General features: G+C 43.3%; 1 protein-coding gene across 1 annotated transcript; it reads right to left on the bottom strand.

Annotated features, from left to right (window-relative positions):
• Window positions 1-881: 881 nt before the first annotated feature.
• LOC138350123 (involucrin-like) lies at window positions 882-22616 on the bottom strand. Its single transcript, XM_069300424.1, has 2 exons — window positions 22568-22616; window positions 882-1717 (listed from the first exon to the last, which is right to left on the bottom strand). Exons 1-2 carry the CDS (start codon window positions 22614-22616, stop codon window positions 882-884), a joined length of 885 nt encoding a protein of 294 aa, XP_069156525.1.
• Between the last annotated feature and the right edge of the window lie 4012 nt (window positions 22617-26628).

The following is a 26628-nucleotide window of genomic DNA, read 5'->3' on the forward strand; positions in this document are numbered from 1 at the left end:
AATGCCTCACAACAGTGAAACGCGAGACACAGAGAATGCCTCCCAACAGCGGCGCACGAAGCACAGAAATCGCATCACCACAACGATTAATGCGCGCCAGAGACTTCCAGCACAGACAGTGGAAAGGTGGAGGCCTATATATGGAAGGTTTAATTTTGTGTATTGATGATCATGGATCGCTTCTCACCCCACGGGGCAGAATTTCCTGATATTTTACAGAATCTGACCTCTTGGCTGATAGCGGCGACCTTATATTAGGAGTGACTAATACAGGTAATATTAGGTCCCATTCAGGCTGAGTTACAAGGAAGAGGAGCCTTTCTAAGCCAATAATTCTTTGAAATTCAGAGTATCACACGTCGTGCATGAGGCTACAGGTTCCATTTATACCATTTTGACAAAAGATTAATACAATGTTTATTGGACGATTAGAACGTATGAACAAATCCACAAGGGCCGTGACGAGGATTCGAACCTACGTCCGAGAGCATCCCAGACGCAGCCTTAATCGACTGAGAACGTAGAACGTATGTTTCCTCAGAAGTACACTAAAGGGAATCATGAGATGAATTAGTGAAACAACAAACGCCAACATAAATGACAGGATTTATCCCAAGGCAACACTCACCGGGTCAGTGTTCCTAACTCACTCTTCCCCTTCGGGGTTAGTCTCAACCCGGAAGGAGACGGATGAGGAAGAACGATAGCCCATCATGGAGCACATATCTTGCCTCACACGAACCGCTACAGGATACCCTCCTGCTGCCCACTCAAAAGTGATCTGGGTCTCCTGCTCACCACTTAGGAGTGACCTGGCTATCTCCAGTACACTCAGAATGGACCTAACCTCTTGCTAACCATTTGGTCGAAATATAGATAGCCTACCCACTCAGAAGAGACCCAATCTTCTGCTGCCCGCTCACAAGAGACCCAATCTCCTGCTGCCCACTCACAAGAGACCCAATCTCTTGCTGCCCCTTCAGGAGAGACCCAATCTTCTGCTGCCCACTCACAAGAGACCCAATCTTCTGATGCCCACTCACAAGAGACCCAATCTCCTGCTGCCCACTCACAAGAGACCCAATCTCCTGCTGCCCGCTCAGAAGAGACCCAATCTTCTGATGCCCCCTCAGGAGAGACCCAATCTCCTGCTGCCCCCTCAGGAGAGACCCAATCTTCTGCTGCCCCCTCAGGAGAGACCCAATCTCCTGCTGCCCCCTCAGAAGAGACCCAATCACCTGCTGCCCCCTCAGAAGAGACCCAATCTCCTGCTGCCCCCTCAGAAGAGACCCAATCTCCTGCTGCCCACTCAGAAGAGACCCAATCTTCTGCTGCCCGCTCACAAGAGACCCAATCTCCTGCTGCCCCCTCAGGAGAGACCCAATCTCCTGCTGCCCCCTCAGAAGAGACCCAATCTCCTGCTGCCCGCTCAGGAGAGACCCAATCTTCTGATGCCCTCTCAGGAGAGACCCAATCTCCTGCTGCCCCCTCAGAAGAGACCCAATCTCCTGCTGCCCGCTCAGGAGAGACCCAATCTCCTGCTGCCCCCTCAGAAGAGACCCAATCTCCTGCTGCCCGCTCAGGAGAGACCCAATCTTCTGCTGCCCGCTCAGGAGAGACCCAATCTTCTGCTGCCCGCTCAGGAGAGACCCGGGCTCTCCATGTTTGTGCCGGCATCCCCCACCAGATCCATCATCGCCACCTCTCCCGCTGGTTCCTAGAGATTAAGAAGGCACGCAAGCAGAACAAGCACAGCGTTCGCACTTTTAAGAATTCTCTAGCCTGAAACAACCTTTTATGAAGAAGAAATAAGAAACAAGAAAAAAAAAGAGGATAGGAAAATAGAGGATAGGAAAATAAAATTACGCAGAATCAGGAAAAATATAAACACAAGTGTCTAGTAGAACAGTAGTGGAAATAGTCGCAATGTTAGTTTTAGCAGTAATAATATATTTTTGTGTAGTTGTTTTGACAACAATTTAAGGAAAAGTCTATCACAAATTTGCTGGCTAATCTCTGGACGGTATACACTCGTACCAATCCAGAGTACCCAATCTCAGTGCTGGGTTACCAGTGGTGGGTACTTGCTGGTCCTCAGTGCACTGTTACTAGGGTTACCACTGGCCAGGTTTCCTAATCTTGTTATATGTCCCACGAAAAATGTCTCAAATAGGTATTTCGGTATATCTGTTTTTGTGTGGCTATCCAAGATTATATGCTCTCTCTCTCTCTCTCTCTCTCTCTCTCTCTCTCTCTCTCTCTCTCTCTCTCTCTCTCTCTCTCTCTCTCTCTCTCTCTCTCTCTCTCTCTCTCTCTCTCTCTCTCTCTCTCTCTCTCTCTCTCTCTCTCTCTCTCTCTCTCTCTCTCTCTCTCTCTCTCTCTCTCTCTCTCTCTCTCTCTCTCTTTCTCTCTCTCTCTTTCTCTCTCTCTCTCCTGAAACCTGTGGAAAAAATCTCTGGAAAACAAAATCATAACTTCAGACATCTCAGATGTAACAGTGTGAGCTAGTTCTACTTAAAGTGGACTCAATGAGACCGACCCGCATATGACAGTCCTTTACCACCCATGTTTAATCTTGAAAGTTTCGGTGAGTGTAGCCTCCAAACGTTTGTCACGCTAACAGACAGACATTCTCTTCTATATATGTAGAATATAGATTAATTAAATTAGAAACATTTATGGCTATTAAGCTGAACCTGGCTTCAACTTTCATGCCATGTAGGTATTGCTTTGCAGGATGAGATTCTTATCATTATCTTTATCTTGCCTAATGATAATCGAATTCATATTATTGGGGACAGGTTTTCTCTAAGTTCCATCAATGTCCCATTAGCCAATGATTCGCTTTCACCAGGAAGGGGAAATGGGGAGGGAATTATTTGGGAGAGCGCCAAGCCATTACAACTATATTGCACTTCGAAGGGGTCAGGATAAAGATTAGGGATGGGACGGGGGGGAAGAAATGGTGCCCAACCACTTGGACGGTCGAGGACTGAACGCCGACCTGCATGACGCGAGACCTTCGCTCTACCGTCCACCCCAAGTGGTTAAGTGATCCACAATACCCGAGAAATTTGCAAGTACATATTCACCATTAGGTTAATAGGTGAATCAGGTGCAAGGAAACTTATAAAAATGCCTCGCCCTGACCGAGAACGGAAACTGGGATTATTCACTCGTGAGCTGAGCCCGTTCGCTACTATTATGCACTCTGACCTCTCGGAACCGAGTTACAGCCCCGCTCCTGTGCCAGGTAAGTCCACTACGGGCTCACCATAGCCCGTGCTACTTTGGAACTTTTGTTCCGAGTAGCTGAATCTAAAACAACAACAACTCTCGGAACCAACCTCAAACTACATAAAATGAGGCGTCTGAGAATCTCATGGGTTCCTGCACACCAGGCAGCAACTACTGGTGGACTTGCAACCTGTGGAAATAAATCATTTGTTCGTAGATCATGCGTGCTATTGAGGGCATATGTACAACAATTTGTCTTCGGAGAGCGTCGTGACCGCGGTACCATGTACAGTGAGCGTCTCTACTGGTACAAGAGCGTCGTCCGAACTAATGTGTCACTGATGAGAAGTTACAAAGTGTGAAGTACATCTTTACAGCGAGGATTCTGTCGTTATGACTCCTGTACTGAGGGAATGCAGGATGAAATGTGAACAAATCCACATGGGCCGTGTCTCGAACCTACGTCCGAGAGGATTCCCAGGGTGTTACGATGGAATATAGTGTGTAGGTTAAGGCTCTTGAGTTAGTCCTCGATGTTGTAGTGTTACAAGACCTAGAGTAGGGTGAAGTTACAGTAACTTGGCCTCAGTGTTGCTGTGTGACAAGGTTGTAGAATACGATAACAAACCAATGTCTCTGTTGGGTAATATGCACAAGTATCATAATTCTTCGAATTTACGAGCACTAAAAGTGAGCGTAAAAACTACGTGCTTCTTTTATGATCGTTAACGAAACAATTAAGTCTCATGCAACATATATGCATCGTTAATTAAAAAGTTGTAGCTATAACCTAATGACCAATAATTATCGTACAACTGGCAGCATGACACCAAAGGTAAACAAACAAATGGGCTTTTTCCTGAGAGGCTAAAAGACTAACGTTAACGAGTGTATAAACTTGGGTGAACTCCTTAAACCGATCGTCGTAATCCCTAAATAAAAAACAGGAACAACAACAATAACAAGTCTTTAAAGTCTTGAAGACTTTAACAAGTCTTCAAGTCTCATTCATTCAAAATTGATATATCTGGGTAATGTAAAGACCGTAGAGTGTATGTGTACTCACCTAGTTGTGCTTGCGGGGGTTGAACTTCTGCTCTTTGGTCCCGCCTCTCAATCGTCAATCTACTGGTGAACAGATTCCTGAGCTTCTCGAGCTCTATCATATCTACATTTGAAACTGTGTATGGAGTCAGCCTCCACCACATCACTTCCTAATGCATTCCATCAGCTAACTACTCTGACACTGGAAAAGTTCTTTCTAACGTCCTTGTAGCTCATTTGGGTCGCTGGAGATGTGTGTGTGTGGGGGAGGGGGGATGTGAATTTGTGTGTGTCTGTACTTATTAATTAAGTAACCTTACATGGTTGAGCATTAGCTCCTTAACCCTGTCTCTGTATATTCTGGTAATTTGTCATTAGGTCATTTTGTCTCATCTGTTTTGTGGGGTGTTTCTTCTATCGTTACCCACTTAACATTGTTCTATGCATTTTTTTTTTTTAGTTTTAGTTTGCATGCATCATATTCAATAATTGAGAGAAATCTCTCTGGTGTCTTCACAACGGGGTTATTGTTCTTGAAAAGATCCCTTAAAAGTGGCAGTTGGAGGCAGAATGCCAATGGGTCGTAGAGGTTATGGTAATATTTATTAATGCGTATTTCACTTGAAGGCACATTTATTTTTATTTGTGGAACATGCTAAAAACTCACTGTTCTTTACAATCATTTCAGTGCTTTATTGTTGCTTATTTCATTATATATATATATATATATATATATATATATATATATATATATATATATATATATATATATATATATATATATATATATATATATACATTCACTATTCCCTAGTTGTCAATAAATTATTATTATTGTTATTTAGTAATAATTACGTATTATTCATTATTTATTATTGTTCTGTGAATAGTGGTATACAAGACGTATTCAGCGTGTGTGACTTATACTTGTGTATGATTTATACACTGATAACATTGCCAATTCATATTCAAATGCATTATTGTTTAGACAAACCAGTACGCAGGCAAAAGAGAGCTTATAAGCCTTTTTGGAGCAATGTTAAAGAAAATCTTTAGAAACTGTACAATATGTGTTGGTAGTTATTTATATAAATTTAGATATATACTGAGTGCTTGAGACAGATTCTCCTGTGATTTTGGCAAATTACAATGGGAATAAAAATTATTTTAAGAAAGATTATGGATAATTTCATGAGATCCTGAGATGTTTTTTTAATACGATGCGATTCCTAAACAAAAATTAAAAAAGCCTCTAGTCCTTTAAAGAAAAACGAAATGCTGACTGAAATGCTTATCTGTGTGAGGCCAGATCCTTAAAACCTGCTCTTTCCGATTGAAAAAAGTCATTCGTTGAATGCTAAATCGAGAAAATGCAGAATGAAGGTCAAGCAAAGATTGAAAGATTACGTAAAAAGAGCCCTTCATATCATTTCAATTTATGATAATTTTCTGATGCAATCACAGTGCCTTTTTTCTGTAGAGAAGGGTAGGTAGGAAGGATGATACTTGTTCTATGTACTGCAAGTTTTTCCGTACCATTATCACAGCCACATTATTATTATTGTTATTAATGTTATTATAGGTATTATTAATAATTTAATTATAATTATTATATACACGAAGAAATCACACTAATGTGATACATATATCAATGAGAAATCAAATGGAACACTGAGGTGAGACAAACCCGCGATCAGTGTACTTCCAGCCATCCCTTCAGAGGTCTAAAATCAATCTCCGACTAAAGTAAGTTTTTCAGGAGCACCAGATTGTGAGCGAGGAAAGTAGCAGAAGAGAGGAAGAAGCGGCTCTATTGATAACAGTGTTAAAGATTTCTTAGATATTTACAATGTCAAACATAAGCGAGGACGCTGGACGCCATCATATGGATTGTTAAAGAAAGCAATTAGAGTTTTGGAGGTGGAAGTCATATCATAGCAAATAACAGGATACAAGGATAGTAACAATGTATCTAATGCACAAAAAAGTCACATTAACGTGATATATGAGTGGCCAAAATCCGTAGGAATCATGAGGAAGATTCGAACCCGCACACTGGGTTCCCTCAAGCACACGCCTTAGACCATTTAACCATTACATGCATAAATGCAATGCAACCTTTCATTGAACTCTATCTTCTAGGGGGTCCTGAGGCTTTCGCTGAAACCCAATCAAGGATTCACAAATTATCATTAACATTTTTCCATTGATACATCAGATTAATGAGATTTCTCGGTGTATTTGAAGAGACGCGTTGGAGATTGAATTCTAAATCACAGCCAGACTGTGTGCTGGTAATGTGTGAAGCCCTACTGGGCTTTAATGGAAGCTTCAGGACTCCTTCAGGATTCAATTGACTACCAGCTTGCATTACTTTTGAGCATGTCGTGGTTAAGTAGTTCAAGGCGTGTGCTTGGGAGTACCCAGTGTGCAAGTTCGAGTCCTTGTAGCTTCTGCATAATTTTCTAAATTCATCTAATAGCATAATTCAAAGTGTTGCAAATGTAGATATCAGAATGCGAGCAAAGATCCTAGATGTGGGTAACTTTATCCACCCATAAATTGAATGAGAAGAGAAAATTTCTTATGAAAATGAAGAGGTGTGGAGCACTAAACTAGTTCAGGCATGAAAATATATTTTCTTATATAACACGTCTAAGAGCAGAACACATTGCTGAAAGGCGATATTTCTCCAAGACTAAATCTTATTTGATTATATAGTAGAGCCGAAACCCGAAAGGGAGAAGAGGAGTAGGAAGACTGAGCTGTATGATAAAGCGGATTATGCAGGTATAAGGAATGATTCAACGAATGATTCAATGAATTACACAACAAATCAATTTCAGATATCACGGAATTGAATGGGGAATAGAAATGATTAGAAGAAGAAGAAGAAGCAAGGTATGTTTCTTAATACAACATTGCTATAAGTCGGAAAGAATGTTAAACAATACTTGTTAAAAACGAATGGAAAAAGAGATAAAGGAAAAGGAGACAAGATATAAATGTTAGCATGAGAAGAGAAACGACTCAGACATAATATTATCACTAAAGTTATGGGCTGATCTTGATGTGTACATAATCACATAAGGCGAGAGACCACAGTAAAGGATCAGCTGGAGAAGCTTACCAAGGATAGGGAAAATTTACATTGAATGAAGCAGCTAAAGGAAAGGTTCCATGAGGACTTAAAAAAAATGTTGGAACAGTTACCAGATATGGGAGGAGAATGTTTCCTCTTGACACGGGAGGAGAATATTTCCTCTTGACACGGGAGGAGAATATTTCCTCTTGACACGGGAGGAGAATGTTTCCTCTTGACACGGGAGGAGAATGTTTCCCTTGACACGGGAGGAGAATGTTTCCTCTTGACACGGGAGGAGAATGTTTTCCCTTGACACGGGTGGAGAATGTTTCCTCTTGACACGGGAGGAGAATGTTTCCTCTTGACACGGGAGGAGAATGTTTCCTCTTGACACGGGAGGAGAATGTTTCCTCTTGACACGGGAGGAGAATGTTTCCTCTTGACACGGGAGGAGAATGTTTCCTCTTGACACGGGAGGAGAATGTTTCCTCTTGACACGGGAGGAGAATGTTTCCCTTGACACGGGAGGAGAATGTTTCCTCTTGACACGGGAGGAGAATGTTTTCCCTTGACACGGGTGGAGAATGTTTCCTCTTGACACGGGAGGAGAATGTTTCCTCTTGACACGGGAGGAGAATGTTTCCTCTTGACACGGGAGGAGAATGTTTCCTCTTGACACGGGAGGAGAATGTTTCCTCTTGATACGGGAGGAGAATGTTTCCTCTTGACACGGGAGGAGAATGTTTCCTCTTAACACGGGAGGAGAATGTTTTCCCTTGACACGGGAGGAGAATGTTTTCCCTTGACACGGGAGGAGAATGTTTCGCCTTGACACGGGAGGAGAATGTTTCCTCTTGACACGGGAGGAGAATGTTTTCCCTTGACACGGGTGGAGAATGTTTTCTCTTGACACGGGAGGAGAATGTTTCCTCTTGATACGGGAGGAGAATGTTTCCTCTTGACACGGGAGGAGAATGTTTCCTCTTAACACGGGAGGAGAATGTTTCACCTTGACACGGGAGGAGAATGTTTCCTCTTGACACGGGAGGAGAATGTTTTCCCTTGACACGGGAGGAGAATGTTTCCTCTTGACACGGGAGGAGAATATTTCCTCTTGACACGGGAGGAGAATGTTTCCTCTTGACACGGGAGGAGAATGTTTCACCTAAGAGGATTAGATAAAAAAAATGCTGCAGTGATTTGAAGTGACCGGATCTGACCGTGGCTCCTAAGGGCAAGTGATGAAGTACTCTGCTAACCGCTTACAATGATCTCCAGATCATCACTGAAGACGGGGATTATGCCAAATAGGTGGCAGGAAGCACTTGCCACATATTACACAACGCAGTACACAGACAAGAACCATTACACTGCAGATTATCGTCCTTAACGACCATTCCTCACAAAAAGCAAGGATAATTCCGAAAAAATAAGAAACAAAATGACGATGTATCTTTAGTTAGGTTATCTCGAGGTGGTACCGAGGATCAATGTCACCATGACCGGTCTCTGACCAGGAGTCTTCTAGTTGGTGATCTAATCAAGGAGGCTGATAGACGCCGCATCTCGCAGTCTGGCAAGAATTACAGCCTAGTTAATCAAATGTTATCTAGAAGTGTTGATCAAGTTCCCTCTAGAACACCGTGAGAGTCGGCTTGTTAGTGCCTACCATGTACAACTACCACCCCTCATCCCCCCCCCCTAAACACACACATACTTGCTCTCACTCTCACACAACATGGGACTAGTGAGGTTTCATTACCATGCTCGCCCCATATGGATGTGTAAGTTAGGCTGGATTCCGCGTGCGTGGATGTTATCTTGCGATGATAAGTTTCTTGAGAAAATGATATGCGAACCTGGGTTAGCTGCCCCTTACAATGACGTTGGCACCAGGATTAAGCTGCCCTCCTGCCCTTGGCACCAGGATTAAGCTGCCCTCCTGCCCTTGGCACCAGGATTAAGCTGCCCTCCTGCCCTTGGCACCAGGATTAAGCTGCCCTCGTGCCCTTGGCACCAGAATTAAGCTGCTCTAACAGTGACCTTGGCACCAGGATTAAGCTGCCACTTACAGTGAAATGGGTACCAGGATTAAGCTGCAGATCTTACGATAAGATTTTTTAATCCAACAGCTTAATCCCAGTAAGCTGTTGCGGTGACCTTAGCAACCTCCAGAGGTTGATAGGTCTTACAGCTTAATCCTTGATTAAGGATTAAGCATCTTACTTAATCCTTGCATCTTACAGCTTAATCCTTGATTAAGCTGTAAGATGCAGCTTAAACCTATGCTTAAACTAAGCTCATTGTACAGCTTAATTCTAAGCTTGTTTTAAGCGCACTGTACAGCTTAATCCTAAGCTTATTCTTAACTCACTGTTCAGCTTAATCCTAAACATATTATAAACGCAATATATATATCTTACTTCTAAGCGTATTCTAAGCGCATTGTACAGCTTAATCATAAGCCTTTTCTAAGTTTATTGTACAGCCTAATCCTAAGGTTAAGCTTACAATGAGCTGGGAGACCACGAATAATCTGGATTTTACAACAAGATAAAGACAAGGATTAAGATGTCTCTTAAGCAGACAACCAGGATTGGGCTGCCCCTTACAATGAGTTAGGGACAACTGAAAGATTCTCTGGGCCAACTTACACGTACAGGAAGTTGAGAGAATGAATCTTGACGTTGGGAAGAGGCTTCTCTTCATCACTCTTCGTCCCTTCGCTACCTTGCTTACCCTTCCCCCACCTTCCTATCCTTCCCCTATCCTTCCCCACCTTCCCTCTCCTTCCCCACCTTCCCTCTCCTTCCCCACCTTCCCTCTTCTTCCCCCCTATCCTGTTGTTTAAGATTCGCTGCTCAGAACAATAAGTTCCAGTAGCACGGGCTATGGTGAGCCCATAAAAATAATCAAAGCCACTATCCCTACACTCTACAACTTATCCTACTCTTCATCTCTTCGCCTCTCCTTCACAACACCGTACATACCATTCACAACCTTCCCTGAGGTCCAGGCACGCAAGTTACAGTCCCGCTCCTGTGCCAGGTTAGTCCACTACGGGCTCACCATAGCCCGTGCTACTTGTGAACTTTTTATTCCCAGTAGCTGAATCTATAACAACAACAACAGGCACCTGGGTACTTGGGGACCTCGCGGCTGAGTGGATAGCGCGTAGGGTGTCGTAGTCCTAATGGCTCGGGTTCGATTCTCGGCGGAGGCGGAAACAAATGGGAAGAGTTTCATTCATCCTGATGCCCCTTGTTCACCTAGAAGTAAATAGGTACCTGGGAGTTAGACAGCTGCTACGGGGTGCTTCCTGGGGATGTGTGTGTGTTAGAAATATATGTAGTAGATATTATAGAAGAAAACTAGATTGATTAGAAAGGCGGGGTTTAAGAGCTGTATTTGTGTCTGCCCGATTCTGCAGACACAAATAGCAAATACACACACACACACACACACACACACACACACGCACGCACACACACACACACACAGAGTGTGGGTTGGTTATTATAGTTGTGGGACTCTGAAATTATGCTGATGGGTGAGAATGGGTAGACAGATGTGGGCCGGGATTGACATAGTGTGGGAAAGGGTTAGTGTTGTTGATGCCAGTGTCACTAGATCGTAGTGTGGATGGGTATGGTGGGAAGTGACGATTGTTTGTAGTGAAGAAGGTGAGATGTGTCGATTGAAGAAGCCACCCCAAGAGGTGGCACGGGCATGAGTAGCCCGTAAGGGATGTGTCGGAGAGCCGAGGTTCAAGAGAGGGCTTAGAGAGAGGATGTGAGGTGATTTGGGGGTGTGGGAAATCATGTAATGGGGTGTGATGGGGTGTAAGGTTCAGCACATTGGATTGGAATGGTTCAAAGGTGCTGAAGGGGGGAAGTCAGGAAGATTAGTAGTGGGGATAGAAGGGAGATTGGAGGTAGATGGAGGTAAGGGTTGCGTATGGGGGTGTTACATGTGGGGAACCTACGGATGGAGGAGGAGGGTTTTTAAGAAAGAAGGTGATGACGAAAGAACCAATATTATGAGGAAGATTTCGAAGTAGAGAAATAACAGGTGATGTGAGAGGGAGTGGGGGAACGGGAGGAGGGAGGAGCTGCTGGGGAAGGGGATTCTTCAGGATTCGTTAGGAAAGTACGTTCAAAAAAACTTAAAAAAATCCCATTAACAAACGTGGATTCAAACATTCTTACACAAATTAACAAGTACAGTCGTCCGTTACTTTCAGTTTAGGACAGAGATAAACTCCTCAAGGCAACTGTACCCTCACAGGAGGTTTACAGAGCCAAGCAAAAAAAATATAAACACAATCGTATCATTAATTTTGCCGACCCGCAAAAAAAAATGGAGGATAACAAAAATCGACTTTGCCAATAATTTGGTTACATGGACTGACTTTTAACACGAGAGAAGTCTGGGGAGTCCAGCTCAAGGAACCTCACGACGCTCCTTGACGTCTTGGGTTTTAACGTTTACTGGGGGAAGGAGAGTCTGGATGCTGAGAGAGAGAGTGTGGTGGAGTCATCTCCACCACACACACAAGAGTTATTCTTGGGTCAGGACCTGTGGCCGCTGGGCAAGCACCAGCATCTGCGTCTCTCTCCAGGACACAGGCACCAGCTGTGATCTCTCCTCCCCAGGACACAGGCACCAGCTGTGATCTCTCCTCCCCAGGACGCGGGCACCAGCTGTGATCTCTCCTCTCCAGGACACGGGCACCAGCTGTGATCTCTCCTCTCCAGGACACAGGCACCAGCTGTGATCTCTCCTCCCCAGGACACGGGCACCAGCTGTGATCTCTCCTCCCCAGGACACGGGCACCAGCTGTGATCTCTCCTCCCCAGGACACGGACACCAGCTGTGACCCCTCTCCCCAGGACACAAGCACCAGCTGTGACCCTCCTCCTCCCCAGGACACAAGCACCACCTGTGACCCCCTCCTCCCCAAGACACAAGCACCACCTGTGACCCCCTCCCCAGGGGACACTGAACATTCATCAGGATCTCCCATTCTCAACAACACCAATAAACTCTCCGGTGGTGCCTCATCAGACGTGTTGGAGTGGCTCCCCACCTTGACAACCAGGGCTCTCCTGTCCAGTTCCTGGTTCACACAAACAGTATACCAGCCTTGACTTACTGCCTGAAGTGTCCAGGATGTTGGGTGGTGGTGGTGGTGGTTCGGGAGTTGTTAAGGGTGGTGTTGTCTGTGGTGGAGGTGGTGGTGGTGGTGATTGTGGTGGTGGTGATTGTGGTGGTGGTGGTGGTGGTGGAGGTTGTTTTGGTGAAGAAGTGTAAATAATTGATTGATAATTTCATGAATATATATATATATATATATATATATATATATATATATATATATATATATATATATATATATATATATATATATATATATAATGAATGGTAACGTGCCCAACCATTTCTGTCCCTTTCGGTAATCGAACCCGGGATTTTTGCTTGTGAATCGAAAACGCAGTCAACTGTGTACTATGAGTGATTACTGTGTTTGTGATGGTGATTGTAGGATTTGTGGTGGTGATTCGTGTGATTGTGGTGGTGATTCGTGTGATTGTGGTGGTGATTGTAGGGTTCGTGGTGATGACTATTATATTGCTGGGTTGAGCTATTGTCCTTCGGGTATATGCTAGGTTATAGCCATTTCCATTACTGAAATATACTAGCATACCCTCCTCTCCTCTGCTGATATGTGCCAGATTATATTCGTCGTCACGGTTAGGGTACGTCAGGGTATGCTCGCCATTGTTGCTGGTATATACCAAGCTATATTCTTTCCAACGGCAAAATATAGTTGATTATACTTCTCCCCATTCATGGTATTATCCTCCGGATAATACTTGCTCCTGCAGCTGGAATATACCAAGATATTCGAGTTCCCGAGACTTTCATATATAACATTATACTCATCATATCAGCTGGGATATGCACGGTTACACTCCCTAAAGTTTCTAAAATAAATCAAATTGTGCTTTCTCTTTTTTGCTGGAATATAAGAGGATATATTCCACTCTGCTGCAATTATATTTTCAATTATACTCGTCCCAGCTGATGGAAGATGTATTCTACTCATCCACATCATCACTCAGTTTTATTGACTTTATTCGTAACAGAGAGCAACATGAAACACCTTGGCATTCTAACACTATAAAAAGAAACACAAAGACTTGTAATGATGCCATGTTAAAAATTATCAGATGATTTCCCACAATCTTTGTTCAGGTGATGTGTCAATTGCCTCTCGGACAAGGGACATAAAGCACGACTTGTTTACTCTGAATATATATAAACAACAGGTTCACGAAAGGCAACGAGAGATTAAAAAAACAGATATTTTCACCTGTCTTTGCTCTCAGAATTATTCGTTCGTTTACAACCGACTATAATCTGTTTACAATATAACAGATGTTTGGAGGCTGAGAAGAGGATGAGACGGTCCCCCAAGTGTGTGTCTAGAGGCGAGAGTCTTAGAACACAGCAACAGTGTTGGTTGCAGAGGAGAGCAACAGTGCTTGCTGGTTGCAGAGGAATGCTCGTGTGGGTGATGCAACGGCCCCAGCCAGCGGCAAGAGCAGTGAAGATGCGACGCCGAGTGAAAGTTACCTTGTGTGTGTGCATTGTACGTTGCATGCGAGCGTTTTTGTGACACTGACTGCAATGTTGCAAGTGCCATCCTTCTGGCCCTCCCTCACCTTCACCCCATGTTTTCTCTCCCACCCTTCCACCAATTACCATCACCCTTCTCCCCTTTCTCACCACTCCCCCCCCCCCATCAATTTCCCCCCCCCCCTCTTCTTCACCACACACTCCTTCCATCACTCTCCCATTTCTCACCAAACTCCTCCTATTACTACCCCTCGCATCACTGCGAGAGAGCGAGAGAGAGAGAGAGAGAGAGAGAGAGAGAGAGAGAGAGAGAGAGAGAGAGAGAGAGAGAGAGAGAGAGAGAGAGAGAGAGAGAGAGAGAGAGAGAGAGAGAGAGAGAGAGAAAGAGAGAGAGAGAGAGAGAGAGAGAGAGAGAGAGAGAGAGAGAGAGAGAGAGAGAGAGAGAGAGAGAGAGAGAGAGAGAGAGAGAGAGAGAGAGAGAGAGAGAGAGAGAGAGAGAGAGAGAGAGAGAGAGAGAGAGAGAGAGAGAGAGAGAGAGAGAGAGAGAGAGAGAGAGAGAGAGAGAGAGAGAGGGGGGGGGGGGGAGGGAGAGAAGGAGAAAACAAAAGATAGATATTTACATACACACATACATACATACATACATACATACATACATACATACATACATACATACATACATACATACATACATACATACATACATACATACATACATACATACATACATACATGTATGAATTGGCCGGTTTGCAGAGTGGTTAGCGCTCTGTATTCGTAGTCCAGCGGTCCGGGTTCGATTCCAGGCGCCAGCGGAAATAGATGGGCATGAGTTTCTTTCACCCTGAAGCCCCTGTTACATAGCAGTAAATAGGTACCCTGGGAGTTAGACAGCTGCTACGGGCTGCTTCCTGTGTACTCACCTTGTTGAGTACAAAGGAAGCAGTGTACTCAACTAGGTGAGTACTTAGGAAGTGCGTGTGTGTGTGTGTGTGTGCATGCATGCATGCTTACACACACACACATACATACATAGACAGACAGAATAGCGAGAACGCAGAACTTTTCCTAGCCTCATACTTACCAGTTAAATTAAATGCAACATAATTTAAATAACCCATCCATAAAGTTTTGCAAGGAGACAGTTTGTATTACAAGGTTTGTTGAGTCGGGTTTGTTGAGTTGGGTTTGTTGAGTCGGGTTTATTGAGTCGGGTTTTTGAGTTGGGTTTGTCGAGTCGGGTTAGTTGAGTCGGGTTTGTCGAGTTGGGTTTGTTGAGTCGAGTTTGTTGAGTCGAGTTTGTTGAGTTGGGTTTGTTTAATTTGGTTTGTCGAGTCGGGTTTGTTGAATCGGGTTTGTTGAGTTGGGTTTGTTGAGTCGAGTTTGTTGAGTCGAGTTTGTTGAGTTGGGTTTGTTTAATTTGGTTTGTCGAGTCGGGTTTGTTGAATCGGGTTTGTTGAGTCGAGTTTGTTGAGTCGAGTTTGTGGCATACAACCCTGGGCAATATACCCCGCATGCCTTGCCAACACGGTGATACAGCATCCCTTAATGATTCTGCCCAATGGGAGTCCGGGAAAGGTCATCTGCTGGTCACGTGGGTCAAGGCGACCAATAGGAAGCCGAGTTAAGTTTAGGTTTCAAGCTTCGTGAGAGACCTCGTCCGATACGTCCCAGCACACACCCCTGGTTCCCCAGACCCAGACACCAGGACCTCAGGGGTGTGGACCTACGCCACACCTTCTGTCAGACTCCACCAGACTCTATTTACGTGGCAGCGAGAAACGGCATTTTTGTCTGGCTTTGGGGATTAGAAAGCTAGCGGTGTTCACTGAGCCGTGAACGCTTCCGGACGCTCAAGGGATAAGATCCTGTACAAGTTACATTGTCGCCGTGTTTATTACCACAACAGGAACAAGGAAGCCAGATCGTCGACTCGGTACGGAGCCTAAATGGGCAGAATATTATTGTTAACGTTTTGAAAGCTGAGGTTTTCTGCATATATAAAGGTGTGTTCGGGCTCAGAGGGGTTAATAAATACAGTGTAGAAACATAGTACTGAGCTCGCATTCTTGTGAGGGGAAATTGTGAATTCTTTAATTGTATTATTATCTTCCAGCTGTTAAATTGTATATAATGTAGTCACAGATGGGTATAAACAGATACAGGTGAGGCTGAACAGGAAGTTCACCTTGTCAGACGGGATATATGTAGAACTTTTACTGCATTGTTTAAACCTGCTTCAGTCAGGTGTTTTATTTAAGGTACAATATACTCCTTTTGCTTGTTGTTTAAGTTGTGAATCGAACAAATAAAACGTAATTATATAATTTAATCTTAAAACACACATACCAACACACACACACACACACACACACACACACACACACACACACACACAAATGGAATGCATTAGGAAGTGATGTGGTGGAGGCTGACTCCATTCACAGTTTCAAATGTAGATATGATAGAGCCCAATAGGCTCAGGAATCTGTACACCAGTTGATTGACGGTTGAGAGGCGGGACCAAAGAGCCAGAGCTCAACCCCCGCAAGCACAATTAGGTGAGTACAATTAGGTGAGTACACACACACACACACACACACACACACACACACACACACACACACACACACACACACACACACACACACACACACACACACACACACAGAGTACCCTATAGGAGACTAGTGCATAAGTTGGAAGAGCAGGAGTGACAAGGAATATGCCACAGATGATAAGGCTGTAACTAAGCAACAGAAGGCAGCCAGTTACTGTGAGTGGCGTAAAATCTCAAAGGGACGAGATATCACCAACGGAGTCCTACTTGGTTCAGTTCTCGGACCTGTCCCGTTTCTCATATACGCGAATGATCTAACATAGGGGAATACCTTGAGGTGCCTTACCTTGAGGTGCTTCCGGAGCTTTGCGTCCCCGCGGCCCGGTCGTCGACCAGGCCTCCTGGTTGCTGGACTGATCAACCAGGCTGACTGGAATAGACTCGATTCTAAAATTTGGATTTGGATGGTAGAGCGACGGTCTCGCTTCATGCAGGTCAGCGTTCAATCCCCGACCGTCCAAGTGGTATGGGCACCATTACTTTCCCCCTGTCCCATCCCAAATCCTTATCCTGACCCATCCCATATAACTCCCCTTCCCTTAAGAAGTTATGAGGAAGATTATCGTCCCGATCTTTGTGTAACACATGAGGCCAGTCCTGGATTATGCGGGTCCAGCGTGTAAGATGCCTAATACCGAAGAGAAAAACAACCTAGCAGGGAAAGAGGCATAAAATAAAAGAGAGCCTAGAGTGGCAAAGCTAAGTCAGTTCCCATTTGTTAAAAAGATTAGAGCATTTAAGAATGCTCTGTGAAAGGGAAGAGTTAACAGCAAGAAAGTCAGAACTTAGCTTCATGTTATGTATCAGAGCCGATTCGACAAAACGGCGTTACTCTTTTTTTTAAATGATTTAAATTAGAGTTCAACAAGGTCTGTAACTTCGAATTACCTTGGTACTCCACAAGAAAAACCTTAGGAGTTGTGAAGTATACGTAACACCTGTATACCTGCGTCTGAGTGAAAGATCCTGAAATAATAATGTGAATGAACTAGTGTTTACTAAGTCATTCACATTATTAAAGACTAGATTAAAGCAAAAAAGCAACGATGTGAAGGTTCAGATGAATGGATGGTACATCACTAATGATGGTACTTTCTGAAACACAGGTGCAATATGGTACAGAAAATACGGTTCGAACCCCCTCTCACATTCCCTTGCTAGGCAGGTGAGTGAGTTTGTAGAGATATCTAACTGCATAAATTACCGCTTTTTAAGTACTCAAACTGTATTCTTTGAAATTGCGATAAAAACATTTCATAATATATACATGAGAACTTCTGCAAGGTTAGATTCCAAACCTGTACTTTAAAATTACAATATACTGGATTGAGAGATGTGATGGAGTAAAAGAAATTCAATTGCAAAGTTAAAAAGAGCTATACGTAGAGGACACAGTGTAAACATCCCAGGCCAATGACTATTCAATCTCCTTCCAACAAATCTTAAAAATGTTGTTGGAACAAAAGTACCTAAGCATTTGAGTGGGAATTTGACAAGATTCTCCAGTAGTTACTGAGTCAGTCTGGCTGTGATGGCTACGTGGGAGCCTGTCGTCTTTGAAGACAAAACGCCGACACAGACTAAGAAATCACCAGGTAGGCTAGTTCCAAGCCCGGATATGATTGTTGGAGAACTATCGAAAATTATTAATACGTAATAATTAACCTGTAATCTTTATGTTTATATCTCATCCTGACTGTCTGTCTACCGCCTGCTTTAGTCTTCTCTATCTCTGTTTCTGTTTTCCTGTCTGTTTCTCTCTGTTTCTCTCTCTCTCTCTCTCTCTCTGTCTCTCTCTGTCTCTCTCTCTCTCTCTCTCTCTCTCTCTCTCTCTCTCTCTCTCTCTCTCTCTCTCTCTCTCTCTCTCTCTCTCTCTCTCTCTCTCTCTCTCTCTCTCTCTCTGGTAATTGTATATTTCTACTCGGTAATTATATTTAGCAAATTTATCACTACGATCATTAAAATTACACCAGGCTTCAGGTGCAGGCTATTGTACTCGGCCAATTTGCAAACATGACGTGTAAATTAAACCTCTAATTTACATCGTGGCACTCGTTCCAGCAGGCCCTCAAGCAGCGTTCATAATTCCACTAATTGACAGGTGTCAGGCACTCTCAAGCACGAGATAATACCAGCCCGAACGGCTAATTCTCCCGCTGTAACTGGGAGAGAGGGGCAACGTGCTAATGTGTTTAGCCTGCCAGGATCACACACACACACACACACACACACACACACACACACACACACACACACACACACACACACACACACACATACACACACACACGCTCACAGCGCCCGGGAGTCGTATTCAAAAGGCGCGAGTTTGAGTCCCGGACGAGACAGAAACAGGCAATATCTTTTATTTGATGCCTCTGCTCACCAAGCAGTAAATATGTGCCTAGGAGTTAGCCGATACACGCTGCATCCTGAAGGTGTGTGTGTGTGTGTGTGTGTGTGTGTGTGTGTGTGTGTGTGTGTGTGTGTGTGTGTGTGTGTGTGTGTGTGTGTGTGTGTGTGTGTGTGTGTGTGTGTGTGTGTGTGTGTACTCACCTAATTGTACTCACCTAATTGTGCTTGCAGGGGAATGAGCTCTGGCTCTTTGGTCCCGCCTCTCAACCGTCAATCAACTGGTGTACAGATTCCTGAGCCTAGCTGAGTTCTGTGTGTGTGTGTGTGTGTGTGTGTGTGTGTGTGTGTGTGTGTGTGTGTGTGTGTGTGTGTGTGTGTGTGTGTGTGTGTGTGTGTGTGTGTGTGTGTGTGTGTGTGTGTGTGTGTGTACTTACCTAATTGTACTCACCTAATTGTGCTTGCAGGGGAATGAGCTCTGGCTCTTTAGTCCCGCCTCTCAACCGTCAATCAACTGGTGTACAGATTCCTGAGCCTAGCTGAGTTCTGTGTGTGTGTGTGTGTGTGTGTGTGTGTGTGTGTGTGTGTGTGTGTGTGTGTGTGTGTGTGTGTGTGTGTGTGTGTGTGTGTGTGTGTGTGTGTGTGTGTGTGTGTGTGTGTGTGTGTGTGTGTGTGTGTGTGTGTGTGTGTGAGTGTTTGTGAAAACTCCCAATGACTCCTGAGTATCATTGAGCATCAGCAAAAGTGTGGTGCTCTAATTAAATTACCATCTTTCTTGCAATCCACTTGACAGTTTTGAGGTTTTGGCAACCCCCGCCCACAACATATAGTTAATTAATTACTACCTAATTAGTATTTAGTCGTCCTGCACACCTGTGCATGTCTAATAACATTTTTGCTTTAGCGTTGGACATAATGCCCATCACAGTCTACAAAGTTAAGGCCTCCACAATAGTTTATACTGACCCAACCAGTTCGTATACGTTAGTCCTAACCATAATACAGAATTAAAGTAAACCCTGAGTGTATATATACCGAGAAGCGAGGTATACGTCTCGGTGTATTTATCCCTGTCACTCGTTCACTGGTCCATGTGGATTTATTCCTTAGCTCTAGTGCAAACCAACATCCCAGAAATTAATTAATCCTGACTGCTTGGGGTCGTGCCTTAAATGCAATTTTAAGTTGAATGGGAGATATAAGTTTTCATTCGTGTATGTTATTATCATCTTGTGTGTGGGTGTATATGATGTTTATACCTTTGTTGGTGTTCTTTATGGTGAACATGAATGATTTCTCTTGCTTGTGAATAGGTGTCTAAGATGGGCTAAAATGACTTTTGCTCTGTCTCAGTGACAGATCTAAATGATGGAACGAAATGTTTTAGCGTGGAACTGATACGATTAACTTACAGAATGGAAGAATGTGCAGAAATCGTCGTCGACATATCTAAACATATCTAAATATCTATCTATATCTAAACCGAACATATCTAAACCTCTAAACCGCTTGGGCTCATCTGCAAATGGTTTCCTAATAAACCTCGTTTCAACTGCTTCAGTAAACAAATGACTTATTAAATGAGAAAAGGATTGCTTAGTGCTATTCCAGCGTTTTGTGAATAAAAGATTAAAATGAACTCGAATTTACAATTTGTGATCAAAATCTGGATGAATACAAATTAAGGGAAGTGAAGGAGCAAGTCTGGCACTGCTATCGCCTCAACACGTCACCAGGGACATGTGTGTGTGTTGAAATCATCTTCTCAACTAATACGTCTAATTTTGTACGTATATATATATATATATATATATATATATATATATATATATATATATATATATATATATATATATATATATATATATATATATATATATATATACCACACGCCCTCCGAATTGCTGTGGCCCTCCGCCTTGCTGCCCCAATCCACACCAGATATAGGTGTATTTGAGGCGAGGTGGTGGCTGACAGGTACGGCCACCATGGCCTACTCTGCCAAAGCACAGGGGGATGGCACTCGAGGCACAGTGAAGTTAACGACATCATCAAGAGGAGCCTCAGCACAGCTGGATGCCCAGCTGAAAGAGAGCCCCGTTACCTAACGCCCCGTAACTCTGATGCTCTTATAGGTCGCCCGGATGGTATCACAGTGAACCCCTGGAAGAATGGCAAGCAGTTGGTATGGGACTACACGTGCGTATCAACCCTGGCTAACACCTACATTAACCTCAGTGTTGCACAACCAGGTGGCGCTGCAACCCACAGGGAAGCAGCCAAATCCCGTAAGTATAGAGAACTGGATCACCACTACAATTTTGTCCCCATTGCTTCTGAGACACTCGGCGCCTGGGGTAAAAGTGCTACCAGTTTTTTGAAGGAACTGGGTTCTAGGCTCATTGAAACGACAAGGGACCCAAGAGCTGCAAGCTTTCTTTTCCAGCGCCTCAGTGTCGCGATACAGAGGGGAAATGCGCACTGCATCCAGGGTTCCTGCCCGCCATCTGAGGAGCTGGAGGAACTCGACAACCTATGATAACCATCTTTGTAACCCATATGTAACTCCTTTTTTGTAACAAAGTTCAAATAAAGTAAATATATATGTGTACATACAAAAGAATGGGGGTGGTAGGAGAAGATAATGTTAGTGTTCAGTGAGAAACCACAAGGTCTCCTCTGAATACTTTTTATTTTCTTCTCCGAGGCTATGGGTCCCCACATTGGCACCAGAGGTGGTACCCTCACAAACTTTTATATATATATATATATATATATATATATATATATATATATATATATATATATATATATATATATATATATATATATATAATTATATATATAATATATATATATATAATATAATATATATATATATATATATATATATATATATATATATATATATATATATATATATATATATATATATATATATATATATATATATACATATATATCCACGTTTTCGATGGAGTCAGGTTTTGTTCGGTATTATTGGTTGCGTTCGTATGTTCCCGGTTATTTTTAGTTCGTTGTATTTTGTACGGTGTAGCAAATCGAGAAATGGTGTGAATACTGCCAGTACTCTGATCCCCTGGTCGGTCTCGAGCCCATTAGTTGCCCTAATTTTCTTCTGCTATGCCAGTTTGGAGGGCCGTGGCTCCAGGGTCCGGAACGCTTGGTTATAAATATGATGTTTAAAGGACATGTTGATTTTTATTCTTTATCAGAGGTTGTGAGGGTGTATGGACTTACTTTAAGGAGATTGTTTCTGATGATAACTGTGCAAAAAGCCTCATGGGGATTAGAGCCTGTATTACTGGTGACTTGAACGGTATTCAACCATTTTATAGATCGGTGTGAAGGGATCAGGTTTAAGTCCCGCTACCTCGGGCGTCGTGGTGGTGCATAATGTAACATTCTCTCTCTCTCTCTCTCTCTCTCTCTCTCTCTCTCTCTCTCTCTCTCTCTCTCTCTCTCTCTCTCTCTCTCTCTCTCTCTCTCTCTCTCTCTCTCTCTCTCTCTCTCTCTCTCTCTCTCTCTCTCTCTCTCTCTCTCCCCCCCACCGTCCATCTTCTTACCCTCAGAAATATCACTTTCAGTCCCAACGTCCAGTCTTCTCTTCTCCATTTCCCTATCCCCTCCTATACCACCTACAGCGAGAGGCACCCCACCCATCCCTCTCCCAGCAACACCTGGCGGGACTTCACGACCATGTGAAGGATGTCTAGAACACACAGCATCCACCCCTTATCTCTATCCCACTCCCCCCTTTAATGTACGTCCTCTCCCTGTAGGTCAACTAGCCCTGGTGGTGGCGCTCGGGACGGGGGTACTTAGTGGGGTTTCAGAAGTGGTGGGAAAGGGGTGGGACGGGAATGGGAGAGAGAGAGAGAGGGGGGGGAGGGGTGGAAGGGGGAGAGATGGGACGGGTGTCTTGGAATGGTGTGGTGCACGATACATATTCCTAATTATTTTTCCATCTTAATTGGGGGTAATATCGTAAGTTAGGCCATAAACCCTTTAGGTGTGTGCATGTGCGTGTGTGTGAGTGTGTGTGCGTGTCTGTGTGTGTGTGTGTCAGAGGCACGTCTGGTCATAAATACATAGTTTTTTTTTATCATAGCGTTATTGGTATACCGCACTCATTATATCATTATCAGTTTATCGCTTTCACTTATGAGTATATCGTGTTATCAGTATATCGTTATCATCATGTCATTTTTTCATATTGTTATCATCATGTCGTTTTTTTTCATATTGTTATCATCATATACCTTTCATTTTATTGTTATAATTATATCGCTCTCATCACATCTTAATCAACATATTGTTTGCATTATATTATTATCAATATATCGATTTTTTTTAATATGGTTATCAGCACATCGTCATTGGTGACCAGCTCTCAGTATATCATCATCAATGTATAATTATCAGTATGCTACCATCTCCTCTATAATTTCGATGTATTTGTCCAAATATTTCGCTAATTTGCTTAAAATCATTTTACGTTGAATATTCTGTTATTTATGTCTGTCTCTGCTGATGGAAGATGGTGATTAATGAGTTGTTATACACCACTGTATATACAAATGAATACACATTCCTGTATATCCCCACAAAAAAAACACACGAGCTCAAAATACACCTGAGATTCCAACGACACAAACACACACACACACACACGTACACACACACACTCACACACACACACACACACACACACACACACACACACACACACACACACACACACACACACACACACACACACACACACACACACACACACACACACACACACACACACACACACACACACACTCACACTCACACCAACTCATGTTAGTCTGAGAAAGTTTGTATGAAAATAAACGTTGTAAATATCACACAATCTGTTGCGAAAATACAACCAGGAACTCCTCCAGCGCAGGACAACAACAAACACACCAACCACGCTCCCTTGCCTGCGCGTCAACACCTTTCCCTCAGACTAACTCGTAAGATGTGCAAAAATTCTTGCAGAGTGCGACAACTAAGAAAAAATAGCCCAGAAAAAATACGGACGAGCGTACATTAAGTAGTGTTAAGTCACACACACACACACACACACACACACACACACACACACACACACACACACACACACACACACACACACACACACACACACACACACACACACACACACACAGTTGGCCTCGTAGCCCCTTCCAGGGGCCTCGTAGCCTGGTGGATAGCGCGCAGGATTCGTAATTCTGTGGCGCGGGTTCGATTCCCGCACGAGGCAGAAACAAATGGGCAAAGTTTCTTTCACCCTGAATGCCCCTGTTACCTAGCAGTAAATAGGTACCTGGGAGTTACTCAGCTGTCACGGGCTGCTTCCTGGGGTGTGTGTGTGTGTGTGGTGTGGAAGAAGAAAAAAAAAAAAAAAAAAAAAAAAGTAGTTAGTAAACAGTTGATTGACAGTTGAGAGGCGGGCCGAAAGAGCAAAGCTCAACCCCCGTAAAAACACAACTAGTAAACACACACACACACGTTGAAAAACGTCTCTCATTTGCTCTTTCTCTCTCTCTATCTCTATCTCTATCTCTCTCTCTCTCTCTCTCTCTCTCTCTCTCTCTCTCTCTCTCTTTCTCGCAAGCGCATATCAAAAATAACTCTTTCCACCGACTGATCACATTAAGAATCGTCAAAAGCGTTTTAAGCACTCTTCTTATAAGCGACATGGAATTACAACATCTGTGCAACTCTGAACAGCATAGGCTTAGTGCAGGCCACTCGTCCCTTGTACAGTTAATAAGCCAATGTGAACGCACTGTAAAATAAACAAATACTGTAAGAAAGCCAAAACAGCTCGATTCGTACAGAAGAAAAGTCAAGCTTAATTCACATAAAATAGCATAGCTCAAGTCACACAGGGAGAGCAAGCATAGCTCGCTTCGTACCTGTATGTTTATGCTGCTCTTTTTAAGAGATCAGAAGAGCCTTCAAGGCTGACAGAAATGTTTAGAAATACATCACCAGAAATATTGCTCAAACTTGTTCCAGCGCTAACGATAACATGCCACAAAATCCACAAATGTGCAACATTATAACGAATATAAATTTCCAGGATTGATGATAAAACAATTCAGAAATCCAATTAAGTTTATCTGGGCTGAGTTTACGTGTACTCTTGCCCAGTTGAATGTCATAAACCACGCATCAACAAGAAATAAATTGGGCACATAAAATATATCTTAAATATAAGAATTACGACGCATGTGTAAGATCTGAATATATATCTATTAAGTGCATAACAACGCAAAAACGAGTAGATAATGATAACCAATAGATACAATAAAACTCTGTAGCAAAAGCATGGGGGAGATACACGGTATGAAAGTAACGTATGAGCTTGAAGCTGAACTCACCTTCATCATTCAAAACACTTTAATAAAGTGACCACTTAACCCATCCGCACTATGTAGGCCACTCTACATCACACGGAAGTCTCTCTGCATCACGAGCAAGTCATTCTTCATCCTGGACAAACCTCTCTACATCAGAAGCAAGTCTGCATCACAGGCATTTCTCTCTGCATCACAGGCATTTCTCTCTGCATCACAGGCAGGTCTCTCTGCATCACAGGCAGGTCTCTCTGCATCACAGGCAGGTCTCTCTGCACCACAAGCAAGCCGTGTGACCCCCCCAGACGGCACTATATCACACACCAACTCCTCCTCTCGAATATATACTAAAAATCACAGCGGCTCGCCAAATTGATGTCCCGTTTTCTATTCGCGGGTGTTCGATTAAGTTAGGTTCATGCAGTTTAGTACATCAGTTTGTTGACGTTGGGAACGCTAGAGAGGACGGACCGCCTACACTGCCCGTCCGTCACCCCGTGGACGCCACGACGGACACGCCCTCTCCATGGTCGCTCAAGCATTATTATTTTGATGTCCATATGTGCGGGTTATAGGTTGAAGCGTTTAATTAGCGTGCGATGAGCATCTAATTAAGACCAAATTGGTTAAGTGATGTTCGTTATATAACCTTCCCACCCACGTCAAGTCCATCATTAGATGACGTAAAAGACACCAGGGGAAACTATTTGGTTGTGAATATTCAAAGGTCTTTAAATAAAATATGCTGTAAAGACAGAAAATATATAACCAAAGGCCTGTTTAAATATATATATATATATATATATATATATATATATATATATATATATATATATATATATATATATATATATATATATATATATATATATATAATGTTGCTCTAGTAACGGAGGCTATATCTAAACTACACGGGGACCTTCTTCCGAGACCCCAGCTTCACGGTTTTCATCGCTGAAACTGTCTTCACTACACACAACTGTCATCCTTGTAACCCTCTTCACTACACACGACCTTTATTACTGTAACTATTTACCCTTCACACGACCACAATCACTGTAACCACTACACACTATCTCCATCACTGTAACCACCTCCACTGCACTCGACCTTCATCATTGTATTCACCTTCACTACAACGCTGTTCTCCTAGCTGTGCCGCTCTCCACTCCGCAGACACCGTCTGGTACCCCATTCATGCAATGTTAAGGTTCTGGGGTGATCCCTATACTTATTGATGTAGAAAA

The sequence above is a fragment of the Procambarus clarkii genome, chromosome 44 (assembly GCF_040958095.1).
Source record: "Procambarus clarkii isolate CNS0578487 chromosome 44, FALCON_Pclarkii_2.0, whole genome shotgun sequence".
Classification (NCBI taxonomy): domain Eukaryota; kingdom Metazoa; phylum Arthropoda; class Malacostraca; order Decapoda; family Cambaridae; genus Procambarus; species Procambarus clarkii.

Excerpts from the sequence above, each read along its gene's own strand:
- LOC138350123 (XM_069300424.1), bottom strand. The coding sequence starts at position 22,616 with ATGGAGAAGAGAAGACTGGACGTTGGGACTGAAAGTGATATTTCTGAG. Across the intron at positions 1,718-22,567 it reads TGAAAGTGATATTTCTGAGG|GAACCAGCGGGAGAGGTGGC; the intron begins GTAAGAAGATGG and ends CTTAATCTCTAG.